The sequence below is a fragment of the Halichoerus grypus genome, chromosome 5 (genome assembly GCF_964656455.1).
Source record: "Halichoerus grypus chromosome 5, mHalGry1.hap1.1, whole genome shotgun sequence".
NCBI classification, from domain to species: Eukaryota; Metazoa; Chordata; class Mammalia; order Carnivora; family Phocidae; genus Halichoerus; species Halichoerus grypus.
Genome location: NC_135716.1, coordinates 151,264,786 through 151,280,252, shown reverse-complemented (window position 1 = coordinate 151,280,252; position 15,467 = coordinate 151,264,786). Strand labels below are relative to the sequence as shown.

General features: G+C 49.9%; 1 protein-coding gene across 2 annotated transcripts; it reads right to left on the bottom strand.

Annotated features, from left to right (window-relative positions):
* Positions 1–1,305: 1,305 nt before the first annotated feature.
* LOC118547029 (cytochrome P450 4A11-like) lies at positions 1,306–14,318 on the bottom strand. Of its 2 annotated transcripts, none has more exons than XM_078073191.1 (12): positions 14,121–14,318; positions 10,089–10,230; positions 9,162–9,206; positions 8,578–8,705; positions 7,453–7,577; positions 6,946–7,100; positions 6,397–6,503; positions 6,116–6,306; positions 5,886–6,019; positions 4,942–5,006; positions 4,720–4,796; positions 1,306–2,253 (listed from the first exon to the last, which is right to left on the bottom strand). In XM_078073191.1, exons 1-12 carry the CDS (start codon positions 14,139–14,141, stop codon positions 2,085–2,087), a joined length of 1,359 nt encoding a protein of 452 aa, XP_077929317.1. In that variant the 5' UTR covers positions 14,142–14,318; the 3' UTR covers positions 1,306–2,084. The 2 variants fall into 2 exon arrangements, with proteins under 2 accessions (XP_077929317.1, XP_077929316.1); XM_078073190.1 differs by lacking the exon at positions 14,121–14,318 and adding an exon at positions 12,950–13,211.
* Positions 14,319–15,467: the final 1,149 nt, after the last annotated feature.

Below are 15,467 nucleotides of genomic sequence, written 5' to 3'. Positions count from 1 at the left end.
GTTACAGTGAGGACATTGAGAAATGGGAACCTGACAACTGGAATGGGGACATATGGGAAGATCCCCATGAAGCTGGAGCCATCAAAACCCTATATTCTGCTGAGTCTTCTTTGCCAGTTGGGAAGGATATCCATTCCAGCTAGGCATTCCAGAACCAGAGAAATTACCTCAGGATGGGTATACAGCACCAGCTAGGTGGCAATAACCTGCAAGGTTGAAGGAAGGTTCTCCGGGAGGGTGTATATGCTTTAAATCAATGTCCAATATATGGTGCAGTTTCTCCCATAGCCAGGATTCACCCATCCAGGACTCAAGGGATGCAGATGGGAGCAGCACCACTCATTATTACCCCTAGTGATCCAATTAGCAAAATTTGGAGTACTTATCACTGCAACGTTATGCTCTGTTGTCCTAGTGGTCTTACTTCCAAAAGTAGGAGTGCTTCCACCAGGAGACACAAGAATGACTACGTGAAGATACCTCCTGGCCACTTTGGGCTCCTCGTGGGTCTAACCCAGAAGTGGTGACTGTACTGGGTTGATCCTGATTACCAAGGGGGAAATTGGCAGTTTCCTTACCAATGAAGGTGAGAAAAGATATGCTCGGAATGGAGGAAATACATGGGGCATCTCGTAGAACTACCATGCCCTGTCATTAGAGTAAATGGAAAAATGCCACAGCCCAATTCAGGCAAGACTAGTAATGGCCCAGATCCTTTAAGAATGAAGGTTTGGGGGTGCCTGCGTGGTTCGGTTAAGCGACTGCCTTCGGCTCAGGTCATGATCCTGGAGTCCCGGGATTGAGTCCCGCATCGGGCTCCCTGCTCAGCAGGGAGTCTGCTTCTCCCTCTGACCTTCCCCCCCTCATGCTCTCTCTATCTCATTCTCTCAAATAAATAAATAAAATCTTTAAAAAAAAAAAAAGAATGAAGGTTTGGGTCATGGCACCAGGCGAAAAACCACAACTGGCTGAGGTGCTTTCAGAGGGCAAAGAAAATATGGAATGCGTAGTGGGAGAAGGGTGTTATAAATGCTAAGGGTGGCCATGTCGCAAGTTATAGAAATAACGAGTATAATTATTTTTGGCATTTTCCTTATTTGTTATGAATATGATTATGCACGTGTGCACGTTTGTCAGATTTTTTGTTCCTTGTCTTATATCCTGCACAGAAACCATAACATGTGGTACTAATAGTTAACTTTGTATCATAGCATTTAAGTCACAGGATTTCAGGGAGAAGAGAGAATACCCTCCATTGACTTTGCTTTGCTGTAGGGGAAAAGGATCAACACACTTTCAATCATATGAAGGTTAGTTGGTGGAAGTGTGACTTTATTATACTTAATTTGCAGATTAAGTGTGGTTTAAGGGAATTTGTGAATGCCAAGAGCACAAAGGGTGGACTGTAATGTCTAGCTTATGTGTCAACTTGGATTTGCTGGAGTCCTTGTTATTCAATTAAACAAAAGTCTAGAATTTTATGGATAAGGTTAACATTTGTAATCAATTGCATTTAAGAAAAGGATATTTCCTTGATAAATGGGGAGGCCTAATCCCCTCATTGAATAGCCATAAGAGCAGACTTTTAGAAGGTGGAAAAATGAAAGAGAAGAGATTCTCCCTTAGAGCTTCTGTAACACCTTGGTTGCAACCCAGTGAGAACCATGTCAGATTTCTGATTTCCTAAAGTACAAGATCATCAATGTGCTCTTTTAAGAAACTAAGTTTGTGTAACATGGTAAAGCAGCAAGAGAAGACATTACAGGAACACACAAGCAGGCAGAAAGGAACAACAGGGAGAGGACAGACAGCCTGGGGGACAGGCAGCTGATCATGATTTACATGGACAGTCAGAGCTACAGCTGGGTATGAGAAAGGTAACAGGCAAACAAGTAGGAATCTTGGGAAAGGAGGAGACAGAGAAGGGCAGACAGTCTGATGCACAAGAGGAAGAGATCAGGGAGGCTGGCAGGTGGGCAGAGTGAAAGCAGGAAGTGGGTGGAAGACAGCAGACAGGAGAGACTAACAGGAAGACAGGATGGCAGGCAGGAGGCCCTTGGGGCTCATCCTTGTCCCCACAAGTGTTAGAGGAGCTTCCTGAGATGCAGGTGGATCCCATTCTTGGACATCAACACAATTCTTGGAGTGGGAACAGGGACCTTGAGAGGATCTGGTGCCAGCTCAAAGCGGAGCAGGGTCAGGGCCACTGCCACCTTCAGCTCGTTCATGGCAAACTGCTTCCCGATGCAGTTCCTGGGTCAGGGAGGGAAACGGAAACGAGGAGTGGCCTCAAACCCCCTGCTAGGAACAGCACATTCAGGGCCCTCCTGCATGGGCCCAGCCCAGATCCCCTTTCCTCAGGACACAAACACATCTCTACGCCTACACAGCCTTGCTTGTTTCACACTCTCCCCCTGACCTTTGACAAAGCCTACACTCTTCCAGGATTAGCTCCTACTCCTACCTCTGGTCTCAGTAGTCCTGAAATCCTGTTACAGGAGGGTCAGCATCTTGAGCCTCGGGGCCAAGTCAAGTGATCACTAAACAGTTAATTATTAAGTTGTTTGCTCTCTGCACAAGCAATTTCTGGTTTCACAATGTGGAGACCAGGCCAGGACACCGTAGGGGGTGGGCTGGGCCACACTTGAGGCCCTAACCACCTGGGGCACACAGGGATCCAGATCCTCAGAGAAAGGACAAGACAGGGTTGGGTCAGGAAGTCAGAATGACAACAGGGAAGCTTTCTGCAGGGGCAGAGCCTTGACGCTCTGCCTGTTGCACCAACTTCCTTCCAGACTCCTGTCTCCCCCTCAGCCCCTCAGTCAGCCAGCTGCTATAGCCTTCCAGTTCTACAGCAGCAATGTCCCTGCCTGCCATCCCTCAACCTCCTCATCCGGACTTTTCTGTCTCCTGCCTCTCTTCCCTCTCCTGAAGCCCCACCCAGATCAGAGCCTCCCATGCTCTCCATCACAGGTAGGACATGTCCACATGCCTCAGATGGCATCAAAGTCCTCTCTGGGTTGTTGGCTCACTCACCTGTCACCTGTTCAGCTCCTCCTCTGAGCTCAGCTCTTGCTGAAGAGATCCCAGAGAATGCCCTCCCTCCACCTCTGCCTGCCACATGCTCAAGGCTAAGGGCAATGCCAGCCTGCCCTCACCCCCCACCCCTGCTGGCTGTGCCTCTTCATTCCTGAACACTGAAATCACCATGTATTTTACTCAAAGACACATCACTATCCAGAACAGAAAAGTGCCAGGAACATGGAGCTTCCTACAGTGGGCTCAATTAGTAAATGAGTGAAGAAAGAAAAGAAAGAAAGAAAGGAAAGAAAGAAAGAAAGAAAAGAAAGAAAGAAAGAAAGAAAGAAAGAAAGAAAGAAAGAAAGAAAGAAAGGAAGAAAGAAAGAAAGACGAATGATGTCCTTTTGAGTGGAGGCATTTATTTCTTGACTGTGAACTCCTGGAGGCAAGGTCAGTATGCCATCTCATAGCAGAGGATAGGCAGTCTTATAATTGAATGATGTTTATTGAACTGAGAAAAAAAAAACCCTGAATGTAATAAAATATGAGTAACCATTAGTTCTGAGCTAGGAATTGAGCTGTCTACCCCTCTCCTGTCTCTACTGGCAGCTACATGACTTGCACCAATGTCTAGGAGGAAGGACTCAATCCCAGGGAGAAACAAATCCTGGAGCCAGTATCTGAAGAATAATTTGCTTAAGACGGTGTGTGAAAGTGGATTCCCTCTGTATGTGAAGCATTGACAGATTTCTGTATTTGAAAAAAACATTTTTCTAGTAACTACTTACAAAGTTTACTGTAGTTACTATTTATAGGACACTTTCAGCAGCACTAGAGGATTTCACAGAGGCCACTCTGGAGAATAGTCATCCCACTGAACAGCCACTTCAAGTGTGCTTTACGTTTGACACACCAGATAATGTTCAAACTCCGTGTGTCATATACATACAACAGAGTCGATTTTCTCTCAAAAGCAATTTAATGTCCTCATTTTTATATATTTGCCCATTTGGATGATTGGACTCTAAGTGTAATATTAAGGTATGTAGAGCCCAGATCATATGTAATGATTGGACAACTGGGAAAATTGTCAAGTGTACATGACCACTACCGTGGAATCAAAAATTCATTTGGATAGATGAAAATATAGTGGCAACACAGATTAGTCGAGTACTTTATGAAGGCCTTAGGAGACTGCAGGAAACTTTCCTGTGTATGGCTTAAATATTTGAGACATGCAGACAGCTGAGGATGGAAACACATGCAATGTAGTCAATGGTGCAGTGTGGGGCGGAATGGGGAGCAGAGTGGTAAAGGCTGGTTTGAGGATGTGTGCAAAAGAAATCTTTTGATTCCATCCTGACTTTGACATCGACAACACTTGAAAATAACATGTGAGAAAATCTAATTCTATAAAGTCATACTCATAAAATGAAGAACTCACAAGAATACCCTGAGCTTTTGAACACCCACTGACACTGAATTGTGGCTGGAGACTGGGTAAGAGCAATGGGTCAAAGTCTCCATGGCGTGGAGTGATTACCAACTTTCTTTGTCATAGAGACACACACCTCCTTCCCAGCATGCCAGCATGCCAGGGCATATCTGAAGACACCCACACAAATGTAGGAGGTCACAAACATCAGGTATGTACCCAGGAAACAGCCCCCCTCCCCCCTCCTGGTACAAGTGCCTCACCTTGCTCCTCCTGAGAAGGGCAGGAAAGCATGGCTGTGTCGAGAGGAATCTGGTGCAAACCGGGAAGGGTCAAACACCTGCAGAAGGAGCACCAGGGCCAGGACAGGTATAATCAAGCCCCTCCTTCCAATCATCCAAGGGACAGCACACCCAGAGGTGGGACAGGAGAAGGAGGTTGGTTTGGAGAGGTCATCCCACGCCCTCCTCCCAAGGCCATCATACCTCTGGGTTTGGCCACACTTTTGGGTTGTGGTGAAGGGCATAAATGGAGAGCAAGACTAAGAATCCTGTGGGGGCAGAAGAGAGAAGACTGATCATACATGCCTGCGGGGCCCAGGTGCACCCACACAAGCTTGGCAGCCACAGTGAGAGCCGCTTTTCATCTCTGTGAATGGAATGATAGTGTTGCAGGAGAGGTGGGGCAGACATGGCACAGAACGTGTGCACGTGTGCACAGATTAGTAGATAACCATGACCAGGCTGAGAAGCAGGAAAGAACTGGAGGCTTGTTTTTTGGAGCAACTCAAGGGACAACTCACATTTATCAAGTACCATCCATGAGCCCTTGGGGAATATGCATGAACTCCTCCATCCTCACAACAACCCTCCAATGAAGGCTCACATCTCCATTGGTCCCATGAGGCACCTGAGCCTCGCAGAGGCTGAACAACTTGCCTATGACCACCCAGCCAAGCCGTGGCAGGGCTGGGATTCGGAGCAGAGGGGAGCTGAAAGGTGGCCTCCAGCCATGGCAGGGATCTCAGATCTGGCCATCAACCTGAGGGTTCCCCGGAGACTGGACCATCTGACATATCACAGTGAATACTATAATCTTGCTCATTAGCCAAGACCCTATAAGGAAAGACCACATCTACCCCTGCCCCATCTGATTATCTCTCAAGCACTCATAACTCAGGAAATTAGAATATTAGGGCAACTCACCTAGCCACATTCAGAGGCTGTCATGTATTTCTTTCTTGATCTTTGGGCCAATTTAAGCTCTGTGGAAGCACACCATAACCTCATCCAAACAAAGTAATTTTTGATTTTCTTGAGGGGGAAATGAGTCTCAAAGACATGCACAAACTGCCCCAGAACTTGCGGATTTCTGACCTCCCACGCATTCCTGCAGAGTACTTATGCAGTGAGAGTGGTGAGGCTCACACCTTTGGGTAAGGAGCGTCCATCAGGGAAGGTGATGGGCTTGCTGAGCTCTCTGCCAACCCCTGGAACTGGCGGATAGAGTCGCAGTGCCTCCTTGATGCACATGGTGGTGTAGGGCATCTGGTCCAGGTGGTCCCTAAAACAAAGCTATCCTGAAGGGCTGGCAAGGCCCTGACACCCAGGGAATTCTCTAGTTGAGGGGGCAGGGCCCTCCCATCTCATGAGTACTCACCAGGTGATGGAGGCGCCGTCCCCCAGGAGGCTCTGGATCTCCTCTCGGCACCTCTGCTGATGCTCGGGGTGTGTGGCCAGAGCATAGAGGATCCAGGAGATGCCGCTGGCTGTGGTGTCATGACCCTCAAACATGAAGGTGTCCACTTCCGCATGGAGGTCCTTGTCAGACAAGCTGTTCCCGTTCTCCCTCTGGGAGACAGGGAAGGAGGGCAGGGTTTGAGTTTGCCCCCCTCCTCCACACTTGTCTGCAAAGCCTCAGGCCTCCCCTGCCACACTCACTTGGGCAAAGAGGAGGATGTCCAGGAAGTCCAAGTGCCTCTTGCTCCTGACCTTCTCGAGCTCTCCCTCCTCCTGCAGCTGAGCCTTCCTCAGCTTGATCACTTGGTCTGTCCAGAACAGTGTTCCCAGGCAGAGCTGAGAGCTCTGGGTGCCCAGACACAGCCACCCACAGTAGCCCACCTGCCCCCTGTGCCCCAGTCAGGCTGCCAGGTGGATCAGGAGTGTGGGAATGGGTGTGCTTCTCAGGGGGAGAGCTCTAGTGCCAGGCGCTTGCCGGTCCTCACTCCCCTCAACAGCACAGCCCAAGGAGGCTCTGCTTGAATGCTGCTGGCAGGGGCTCTCCTTCAACCTTCACCCATGTGGTGACACATGTAGCTTCCTGCATAGCACCTGGCACCCTAACAGCTGCACCAGGGGAGTGCCTGGGGTGGGTGTTTCGCAGGTCCTGGAGGGGCAGCGAGGGGCAGGACTCTGCCTGAGGGGTCAGGGTCAGTCCCTTTGGGATGTGCCTGATGAAGGAGGGGAGGTGCCCAGAGGGCAGAGTCCAACCTGTGTGTTGATGGGCAAGCTGGCAGGCCCGGTGGTTCCAGCGGCCCTCAGGGGTCAGCCTGTAGATGAAGTCTTTCTGGTAGAAAGCATTCCTTATCCGGGAAAACACCAGGTTGTTCAGGTCCCGAACGGCCTGAAGGTAGGATTGGGAGTACCTGAAAGGGGAGGATGCAGAAGGGACTGGATGGAGGGAGGCATCTGACCTGGAGTGGAGTGGGTCTGTGGGTGGAGCGTTCCTCAATCAACGGGACAGGCAACCCTAGGCATTTGTCATGTCGTTCTTACACCCTCGATACTCTCAGCCCCTTATGAGGGACGTGGGCAGCCAGGCTTCTCCCTGTGGCAGGGATGAAGGCTTGGTGTGGGCTGAATTTGACTGTGGCCTGGGTCTCTCTGCAGAATGTGGCTCTTTGGGCTGGTAAACATCCAAGCTGCCCTAACTGCCTCTCAGATAAGTCCACACTAGTTGGTAAGAAATAGAACCCGGCAGCTAAGGATTTCACTGACCTGTCTGCCTGGTGGTTGCCCTGGTAGCTGAAGGCACACTTCATGATGGTGTCCAACGTCATCAAGGAGATGTGTCCAAAGATCTCCAGAGGTGAGTTCTGGCTGAGGAGCTCCTCCCATTTGTCCTGTGGTAGAGGGACACATTGGTCCTTCTCTACTCCTCCAGAAGGCCCATGTTGACAAGGCTAGACTCTCTCTCTGCCTCTCCTCATATTCTGATGAGATGCCCTCACTTTCTAAAGCGGTTGTGTTTCATCAGTTTAGGACCATATAGCCAAATGTTTGTAATATGGTGAATATTTTCTCAATATACTCTGAGGAAGTTGTTATTTAATTGTTATTTAATTAATCATGATCTCTTATAGTCTGACTTAGGAATAATTTTGGTGATAACCACCTTTTAGCAGACCAGAAAACATTGTTTCTCAGGGGACTAAGGGGGAATCTTTTCTGTCCTGCGGTTGATCTACACATGAGAAACCAGTGAAGTCCCAATTTAGGGAGCAAGAGTCAAGGCAAAGGAAAGGTCAAGGGGCCAGTACTGGGGTTCCTAGGGAGGGGATATCAGGGACCTCAATTCCTCTTATTCAGCAAATGTCAGTTGAGCACAGTGAGTGAGAAATAGGGTCATGCTCAGAGGTGATGTTATGGCAGGACCCAGCCTGGAGGTAGAGACCCGATCTCCATTTCCCTCCATGGAGTGGCTAAAATCCACCAGAAGCCTTCAGCCCCAGGCCAGAGTCCACCTGAGTGACATCCTGGGATGTCCACCCTGCCACTGAAGCTGCTACTGCCCAGGCCAGCCAGGGGCAGCTTGTCTGTTGTCCAGGGGCATTGACTACTCTTCCTGTGCAAGCCAAAGGCATGGAAGCAGGAGGAGAAGGGACCCTTTATCTACCATGACTGTCTCTCCTGTGGGCAATGAGCTAAGAGTGGTTGAAAGTGGGTGCCTGGGTGCTTTCTTGTTCCATCCATCCCCAGGGAGCCCTGTCTCATAGTATGGTATAAGTGGGTGATTCCAAGGGCCAAGTCTAATGGATGTCTGAGGGACACAGCTGTCTGAGAGTGGACTTTGTGGACTGTGCCGTGGGTGTGAGTGTGCAGGTGAGGAGGGGTTGAACTCACCAGCATCACTCGGACAGAATCGGCCATGAGTCCCACGTAGGGCTTCAGGATGTCATAGTGGAAGGCTGGGGTCAGCATCCGCCTGTGCTGGAACCACGCCTGCCCATTCAACAGGAGCAAACCGTACCCTGGACCACAATGGGTGTATGTGTGGGGAAGGAACCTCCCAAGAGTTGCCTGGGGACAACTGGGGAGGAACCCAGGGTGTCGAAAGAAGGGCATCCTGGGCAAGGCAGGAAAGGCCAGTGCATGTCAGGAAGGGGACTTCCCAATGCCTGGTGCACAGCCGTGAGGTTGAGGTTGAAACAGAGCAGGGTTGGGTCAACGGAGGACTTCAGTGAAAAGTTAGGCTGAGATCGTTGGCGAGAACTCAGAAGTGATGGGGGAGAAGCTGACCTGCAGGAGGGCTCCCCTACCATAAGGTAGGTGTGAGGTTTTTATCAGAAGAAGAGAAAGGGGGCTCAATTCAGAGTTGAGTGGAGTGACTGTGGTACCAGTCACCTCAGACTTAATCTGGGCCAGATGGATAGATGTTGGCAAACCTAAGCAGGAGGTGAACCATATTCCTAGTTAAATGTACTTACCTATCCAGGGAGCCATGAATCTGTAGGAACCATGAGACTTTGGGTCTGAAAGTAAGAAGGGCATTACAGGAAACTGGAGGTGACCCACGAAGACAGGGTGCCCTCAGGAAGTAGCTGTGGTCCAGACCATTGTCCCCATCCCTTCCTGATGATTGTCAGCTGGCAGTTTGTGTCAATCCACCTCCCACTTGCCTTCTAACCCAGACTCTCTTTCTTTCTTGATAGTTACTGTGGGCTCGGGAAGGCAGACTTAGTGTCCCACAGCAGAGCCCTATGGAATAGGAAGTTGAATCAGCAAGAAATACAGCTTCTGGCCTCAGTGGCAGGGAAAAGACTGTAGCTTGTCTGGTGTTTTTTGTTTTGTTTTGTTTTGTTTTGTGTTTGTTTGTTGTTTTCTTTATTTTTGTGGTTGGTCAGTCATCCCATGTCCCAGCACAGGCAACAGGTAGGGGTTCTACCCAAGCCATCATGGATAGGAGATTGTCTTGAGTTCTGGGGTCACACCACTGTGGTGAAGAAAGTTAGAAAGAAAGAAGGAAAGAATGAAAGGTGGAAAGAAGGAAAGGTGGAAAGTTGGAATGGAGGGAAGGAAGGAAGGAAGGAAGGAAGGAAGGAGTGAGTGAAGGAAGGAAGGAAAGAGAGAAAGAAAGAAAGACAGAGAAAAGAAAGGAAGAGAAAGAAAGGAAGGAAGAGAGAGAAAGAGGAGAGAGAGAAAGGAGAGAAAGAGGTAATCCCTCACAGGTGTTTAAGCATTCAAACTGAGTAACTTGTATTTGGGCTTCTGCTGGCTCTTGGGCTGGGAGGATGGCAGGTAGAGGGTCAGATATTGATGACTGAGCCAGCAGTCTCTTCTGGAATGTCACAGTCCCCCAGGAATGTATGCAAGCGGGAAAAGCCACTCCAACAGACAAGTGGGTTTGCTCTCACCTGATCGCCCCAGGATCACCTTCATGTAGTCCGGGTCATAGACTATGAGGTTAACCTTGCTTCCCCATAGCCAGCGAGGACTGGCACGTGGATATTTCTCTGCCCTATTCTGAAGCTCTTGTAGCTCCTGATCATTTTGGAACTGTAACCAAAGGAAAGACAAATCAATAAAACCTTGCTTCCTCTTTAGGTCCACTGCTTGGAGTGGTGGTGGAGGGTAGGATGGCCACATGGAGATAGTTTGGGATATCGGCAGTGATTAGGAGTTTGAAACAGTTTCCGATGAGCTAGACTCTGATTGGGATTCCAGATTCATGGCATTTCTGTTCTAGTGGGAGTGGAGGTGGGGAAGTTAATCGGGCCCTACACTGAGAAGTGTTGTCCAGTGACTTAAGGAGGCTACTCTGAGCTCCCAGGTCATGTCCATCACTGGGGCCGCCCTTCTCCTTGGATCCAGTGCAGGGACTGTGTAGGGGGAGCCTCTCACCATGAAGCTATGTTACCTCATCCTCCAGGATCCTCTCAAACCTGTGCAGCAAGGGCCCCCGGGGGATCCTGTTTCAGCAGCGTTGCATGCCCCCTGTTTGATTGCTTGCTCCCCAAGCCAGTCAGCTTCCAGAAACTCCTGCTTCTGGGTAGTGTCAGTAGTTCCTCTGGGGAGCCCCAAGGAGCTAGATGGTGCTCTGCCCGGCTTTTCCTCTCTCTGGGTCACTCTGACACCCACTGGTCCGTCAGTCTTCCAGACAACCGCTTGGGACTGCCATCTCTCCCTGAGCAGGTCTGGCCAGGGCCAGTTGACACTCTTGTAGAGGAGTTCGTGCCCGTGGTGGCAGTGGCAGTAACGCTATAGGCTGATACTTGGTGTCTCCTGGCTTTCAGGCTGTGGCCACTCACGCAGCAGTGCTCCACTACAGCTGTTCTCACCTGGCTCCTCCTGGGGACTGGGGCCACAAAAAATGTCCCCAGAGTGAGATACCAGGACAGACAGTGGACAGAAAATAAAGGGGCAGCACAGGCAATCAATCTTCAGGTGCTGGGGGCTGTGCTGGCCTGTGGTCTGCCTGAGACAGGAGGGAGGATCTGGGAAAAGATGAGGCTGATCTGTCATGGATTTCCACACAAGAGTTCCCCTTTCATAGTTCCTGACTGATTTCAGCCCTATTTAGTGCGGCAAGTTTGGTAACCTACAAACATGCTTGTCCTTCATAGGCATTACCATTATCTTCAATTTTTATAATTAGAGTGTAACTGTGACCTTTGGTCTGTGCCAGGTGACATTCGGAGATTAGTATAACTCACATGAGACTATAATAATCATCATCATCCTCAGTTTACAGACGAGGAAACAGAGGGATAGAGCAAGCATTTGAAGTATGTGACAGAGCTAGGATAGAATCCAGGTAGCTTGGCTCAGAGCCCAAATGCTTCCCTGTCCCACTTGTCACTTGTCACTTTGCCTGAAAGATTAGCTTTAACTTACTGCACGTGGCAATCTAATTCCTGACTTAGCCAATAACAGAGGTACTGAATAAAGTCTCAGATTTGTAAGAGCAAGAAAAATCTGGCTGCAATATCTGAGCCCAGCAAGCTGAGAGCTGATTGAGCACCAGAAGTAATAGGAGTTATGTAAGTAACACTTGTGTGCTTACGGAGTCTCCATACCATCTGTGTAATGAGAGTCAGTGCAGAAAGTTTTAGTGGTTGCTTAGGTCAAATCCTAGCTCAGAAAGGTGACAACTGCATCTAACAAAAGGTCACAATTTCTCCAAATGGACAAGCAATCTGGTAGTCATTAGTGCAACAATTTGCATGAAGAAACTGGCCTATGGCTGTCTTCTTGTGGCTGACGTGAAGTTTCTGTCTTTGGTTCCACTCAGTTGAAATTGCCTGGCCTCCTCAGCAACACCCCCCTGCTAGTCTTGTTCAATCCACACACCACTGGACAGCCCCTCCTCACATGCCTCCACCTTGCTGGTTCGCCCGCTGAAGGACCAGTACTGCCAGAACTAGAGAGTAAGCACTGTCTCCAACCCAGTAGCAAGCTGCTCCTTCCTCTGTCATTCCACAACCTGATCAGGCATCCCTTGGGGTCAGCTCTGTGCTGGTCACTGGGGTACTGGAAGGGGGTGACATCCTCAGCCCAAGGAGCTCACAGTACTGGGGTTGGGGAGGGAGACCTGGGAGGTAAACAGATTCTTTTAATGGTACAGCTCAATGTCAATACTCTTTATCTGCCCCATTCTGGAAACCTCTCTCATGTGTGCCAATGACTTGCCGGGGTTTTAGCTCTGAAATCACCAGTCTGGAACATCTCATAGTCTTGGACAAACCAAGCTGGTTGGTTCTCTGCACTTGACATCACCCCCAGTTTAGCAGGCGAGCCTATTTTCCTGTGACCTGACACCTGATTCCTGTCTACGGTCTCCATAAGCTGTGAACCCCACTACTGTCTGTGTTCCCAAGCAGCTCAGGGCGAGGCTGAGAGGATGGGATTGAGTGGCTGGGGCAGGGAAGCATCAGGAAGCATGTTCTGAGAGAGGAGCTGGGGCTGCTCAGCCAGGAGGGGGAAGACCCAGGAAGGAACAGCCATTGTCCTCAAAGTGCAGGACTGCACCACAGCCTGCAGATCTCCCCAAGGAAGGAGGGTCAGACCGGCCTGAGGGCACCAGCACAGGCTTCCTTCAAGCGGGGAACTCCCGGGACTGAATGAGGAGCCAAGATCTGAGAGGTAAGCTGGGTGTTTCCCAAGGCCCATGTGCTGGTCACACAAGAAGCCTATGTGCGATGGAAGTGCTGCCCGGGATGATGCTCCAAGAGCCCTGGATGCCCAGCCCTCCCATTCCCCTCCAGCCCCTTCCTACCTCCAGCTTGTGCCCGAAGAGCCAGTGGGAGGGAGGGGATGGGAACTCCTGGACTGCTTTGAGCAGCCACTGCCTGCGCAGGTAGAGCTGTGCTGCCTTGAGCAGCAGCAGAGCCAGCGCTAGCAGGGAGGCCCCTTGCAGGAGCCCAGAGATACCGCCCAGGGGTCCGGTGATGCTCAGCACAGAGACACTCATGGTGCAGGATCACTGACTCTGCCTGACTGTCCCTAGCTGTGCTGAGCTCCCCTGAGCATCCCAGCCCAGTCAGTCAGGGGAGGATTGCCCTGCCCACCTGGAGGGAGGGTGAAGGGTGAGGGCAGAGCTTAGATTGGACTTCTAGAGTTCATTAACTGTGAGGAGCCACCTTGGGAAACTGTGGGAGGAAAGCTTTCTCAGCAGACAGTGGTAATGGCCGGGCACATTCCCACTTGCTCTTCTCCCTGTTATTCATCAAATATTTCAGGAGCACCTACTCTGTGCCAGGCAGTGTGCTTTGTGCCTGGACACAGCTGTCAGCAAAACAGACATGAATCCAGACCGCAAAAAATTCAGTCTAGTTTACCAAGTGTTAAGGAAATGTGCTTGGTTTGATTATTATCCCATTTCTGAGAGGAAAACACTTACAGGGAGCTAAAGTGATGTGGCCAGAGGAAAACCACCAATGAGAGTGCCAGCTGGGATTAGAATCGAGGGTCTCCAAACTGCCTCAGCTGCCTCAGCATTGTTCCTCACGCTTGTCCCAGTCCACCATTTAGCGATGTCCTGCCTGACTGTGCCGGCAGGCAGAGCACTGGGCTCACGCTCAGGAGGCCCAGTCCAGGGCTTGCTCATGACATATGAAGCTGGCCAACCATATTCTCTGCACCTCAGTTTCTCCTTCTGTAAGGTTGGGGGGGGTAATTGTCCCTTTCCCAAGGGACTCCCAGGAATGCTCATTCAGTCAGTCACTCATGCACTCAGCAAATGTTTCCTGAGCTCACAGTCTAGGAGGTAAAGGCAGAAAAGTAACACAATACAGGAAAACATGATAAGGCCTGTACTGAAAGAGTGAATAGTGGGCTGGGCCCACCCAGGAAGGAGACAACTAAAAACAAGAATGGGACCCTGAAGGGTGAATAGGAATTCACCAGGTGAAGAGTGCTAGGGAGAGGGATGGGCACTAAAGACTCACGGAGATCATATGAAAGCACATCTGAGGAGGACAAGTTAGTCTCTCGGCCTCACTTTGTTCCTGATTCTCTTCTCCCAAATCGACTCCAAGCCCATAATTCAGAAAGGAAAACAAGGTGTTTTCATGAGGAGTTCTTTGGAAAGCAGCTTTTCCTCCTGCCCTTGTTCCTCACCATCTACCTTGTTACTCCTATGCCCTGCTCCTGTGGCCGACCTTGTGACAGGAGATTCATTACACAACCCATGGGTCCACAGGTCTCACCTTTCCCCCCTAAATCCTGGGCTCCTGTCCAAACCCAGGGGTGTGTAACCATGTTACCCATGCCTCTCAACTTTCCTCCAGTTCTATGGTTACTTTCCGCCCCTCACTGGCCCAGGCCCAGGGACTCTGGAGCCTGACTCCTTCCCTCGCTTGGATCAGTACCAGCTTTGCACCTAGCACATGAGGGGCAGTTGTGGAGAGAGCTTGGAATTGGGACAGCCTAGGTTGTAATTCTGGGTGTAACTCCGTGTTTGCCTCCCTGAGTCCTCAGTTTCCTCTATGGAATTGTGTGCATAATGCTTGGAAATAGCTAGCATTTAGTGAGTGCTTACTATATTCTAGACACTGAGCAAGGAACTTTATGCTTTTTCCCCACAACAATCCTAAAAAAAAAAGATTTTTAAAAAAAATTCTCAAGTCTCAGCATGGGGAGGCTCTTCTCTGGGAGAAGGGAGCGGGTCCAGCCTGCACCAGGTCCTTTAACATTTGGAGGTTTGAATCCCAGCCATGTGCCAGAGATAAAATGGAGAAGTATGGCAGTGAGTGTGTTGACGGCCCAGGCACAGAAGGCGTGAGGGCAGGGATCTGATGGAGGCTTGGGACACAGGTTGGGAGATTATTCATTTTTCTCTCAGAGCTTCCTGAAAAGGGACAGGTGGGAGATCCCCTTCCACGGACAAGACAGTGGGGTGGCATCAATATCACCCCCACCCCCAGCCCACCAATCTGGTCAGACTTCAGAGAAAAACACGTGCCTCCCATGGAGATGGGAGCTGCTTACACCAAACCCTGCCACCCTGCACCTGTCTGGGGCATCTTTACCAGGGCAAGTCTGACTGTGAGCAGCATAGTGGGTCTCTCCCTCAGAAGACCAACACAGGCCCACTGCATGTACCAAGGTCACTGACCATAGAGTGCTCCAAAGCATCAGTTCAGTTCTGGTGGAAATAGGACCAGGCTTCCTTTCTTTCCATTGTTTTCATTTTCTCTTTTTGTCTTTTATTTCCCCTTTCAAAACAGACTTACAGTGTTTGTTTGTTTGTTTTTTCGTTTCATTTTCTCTTTCTCTGGATCAGGGTTTTTTAT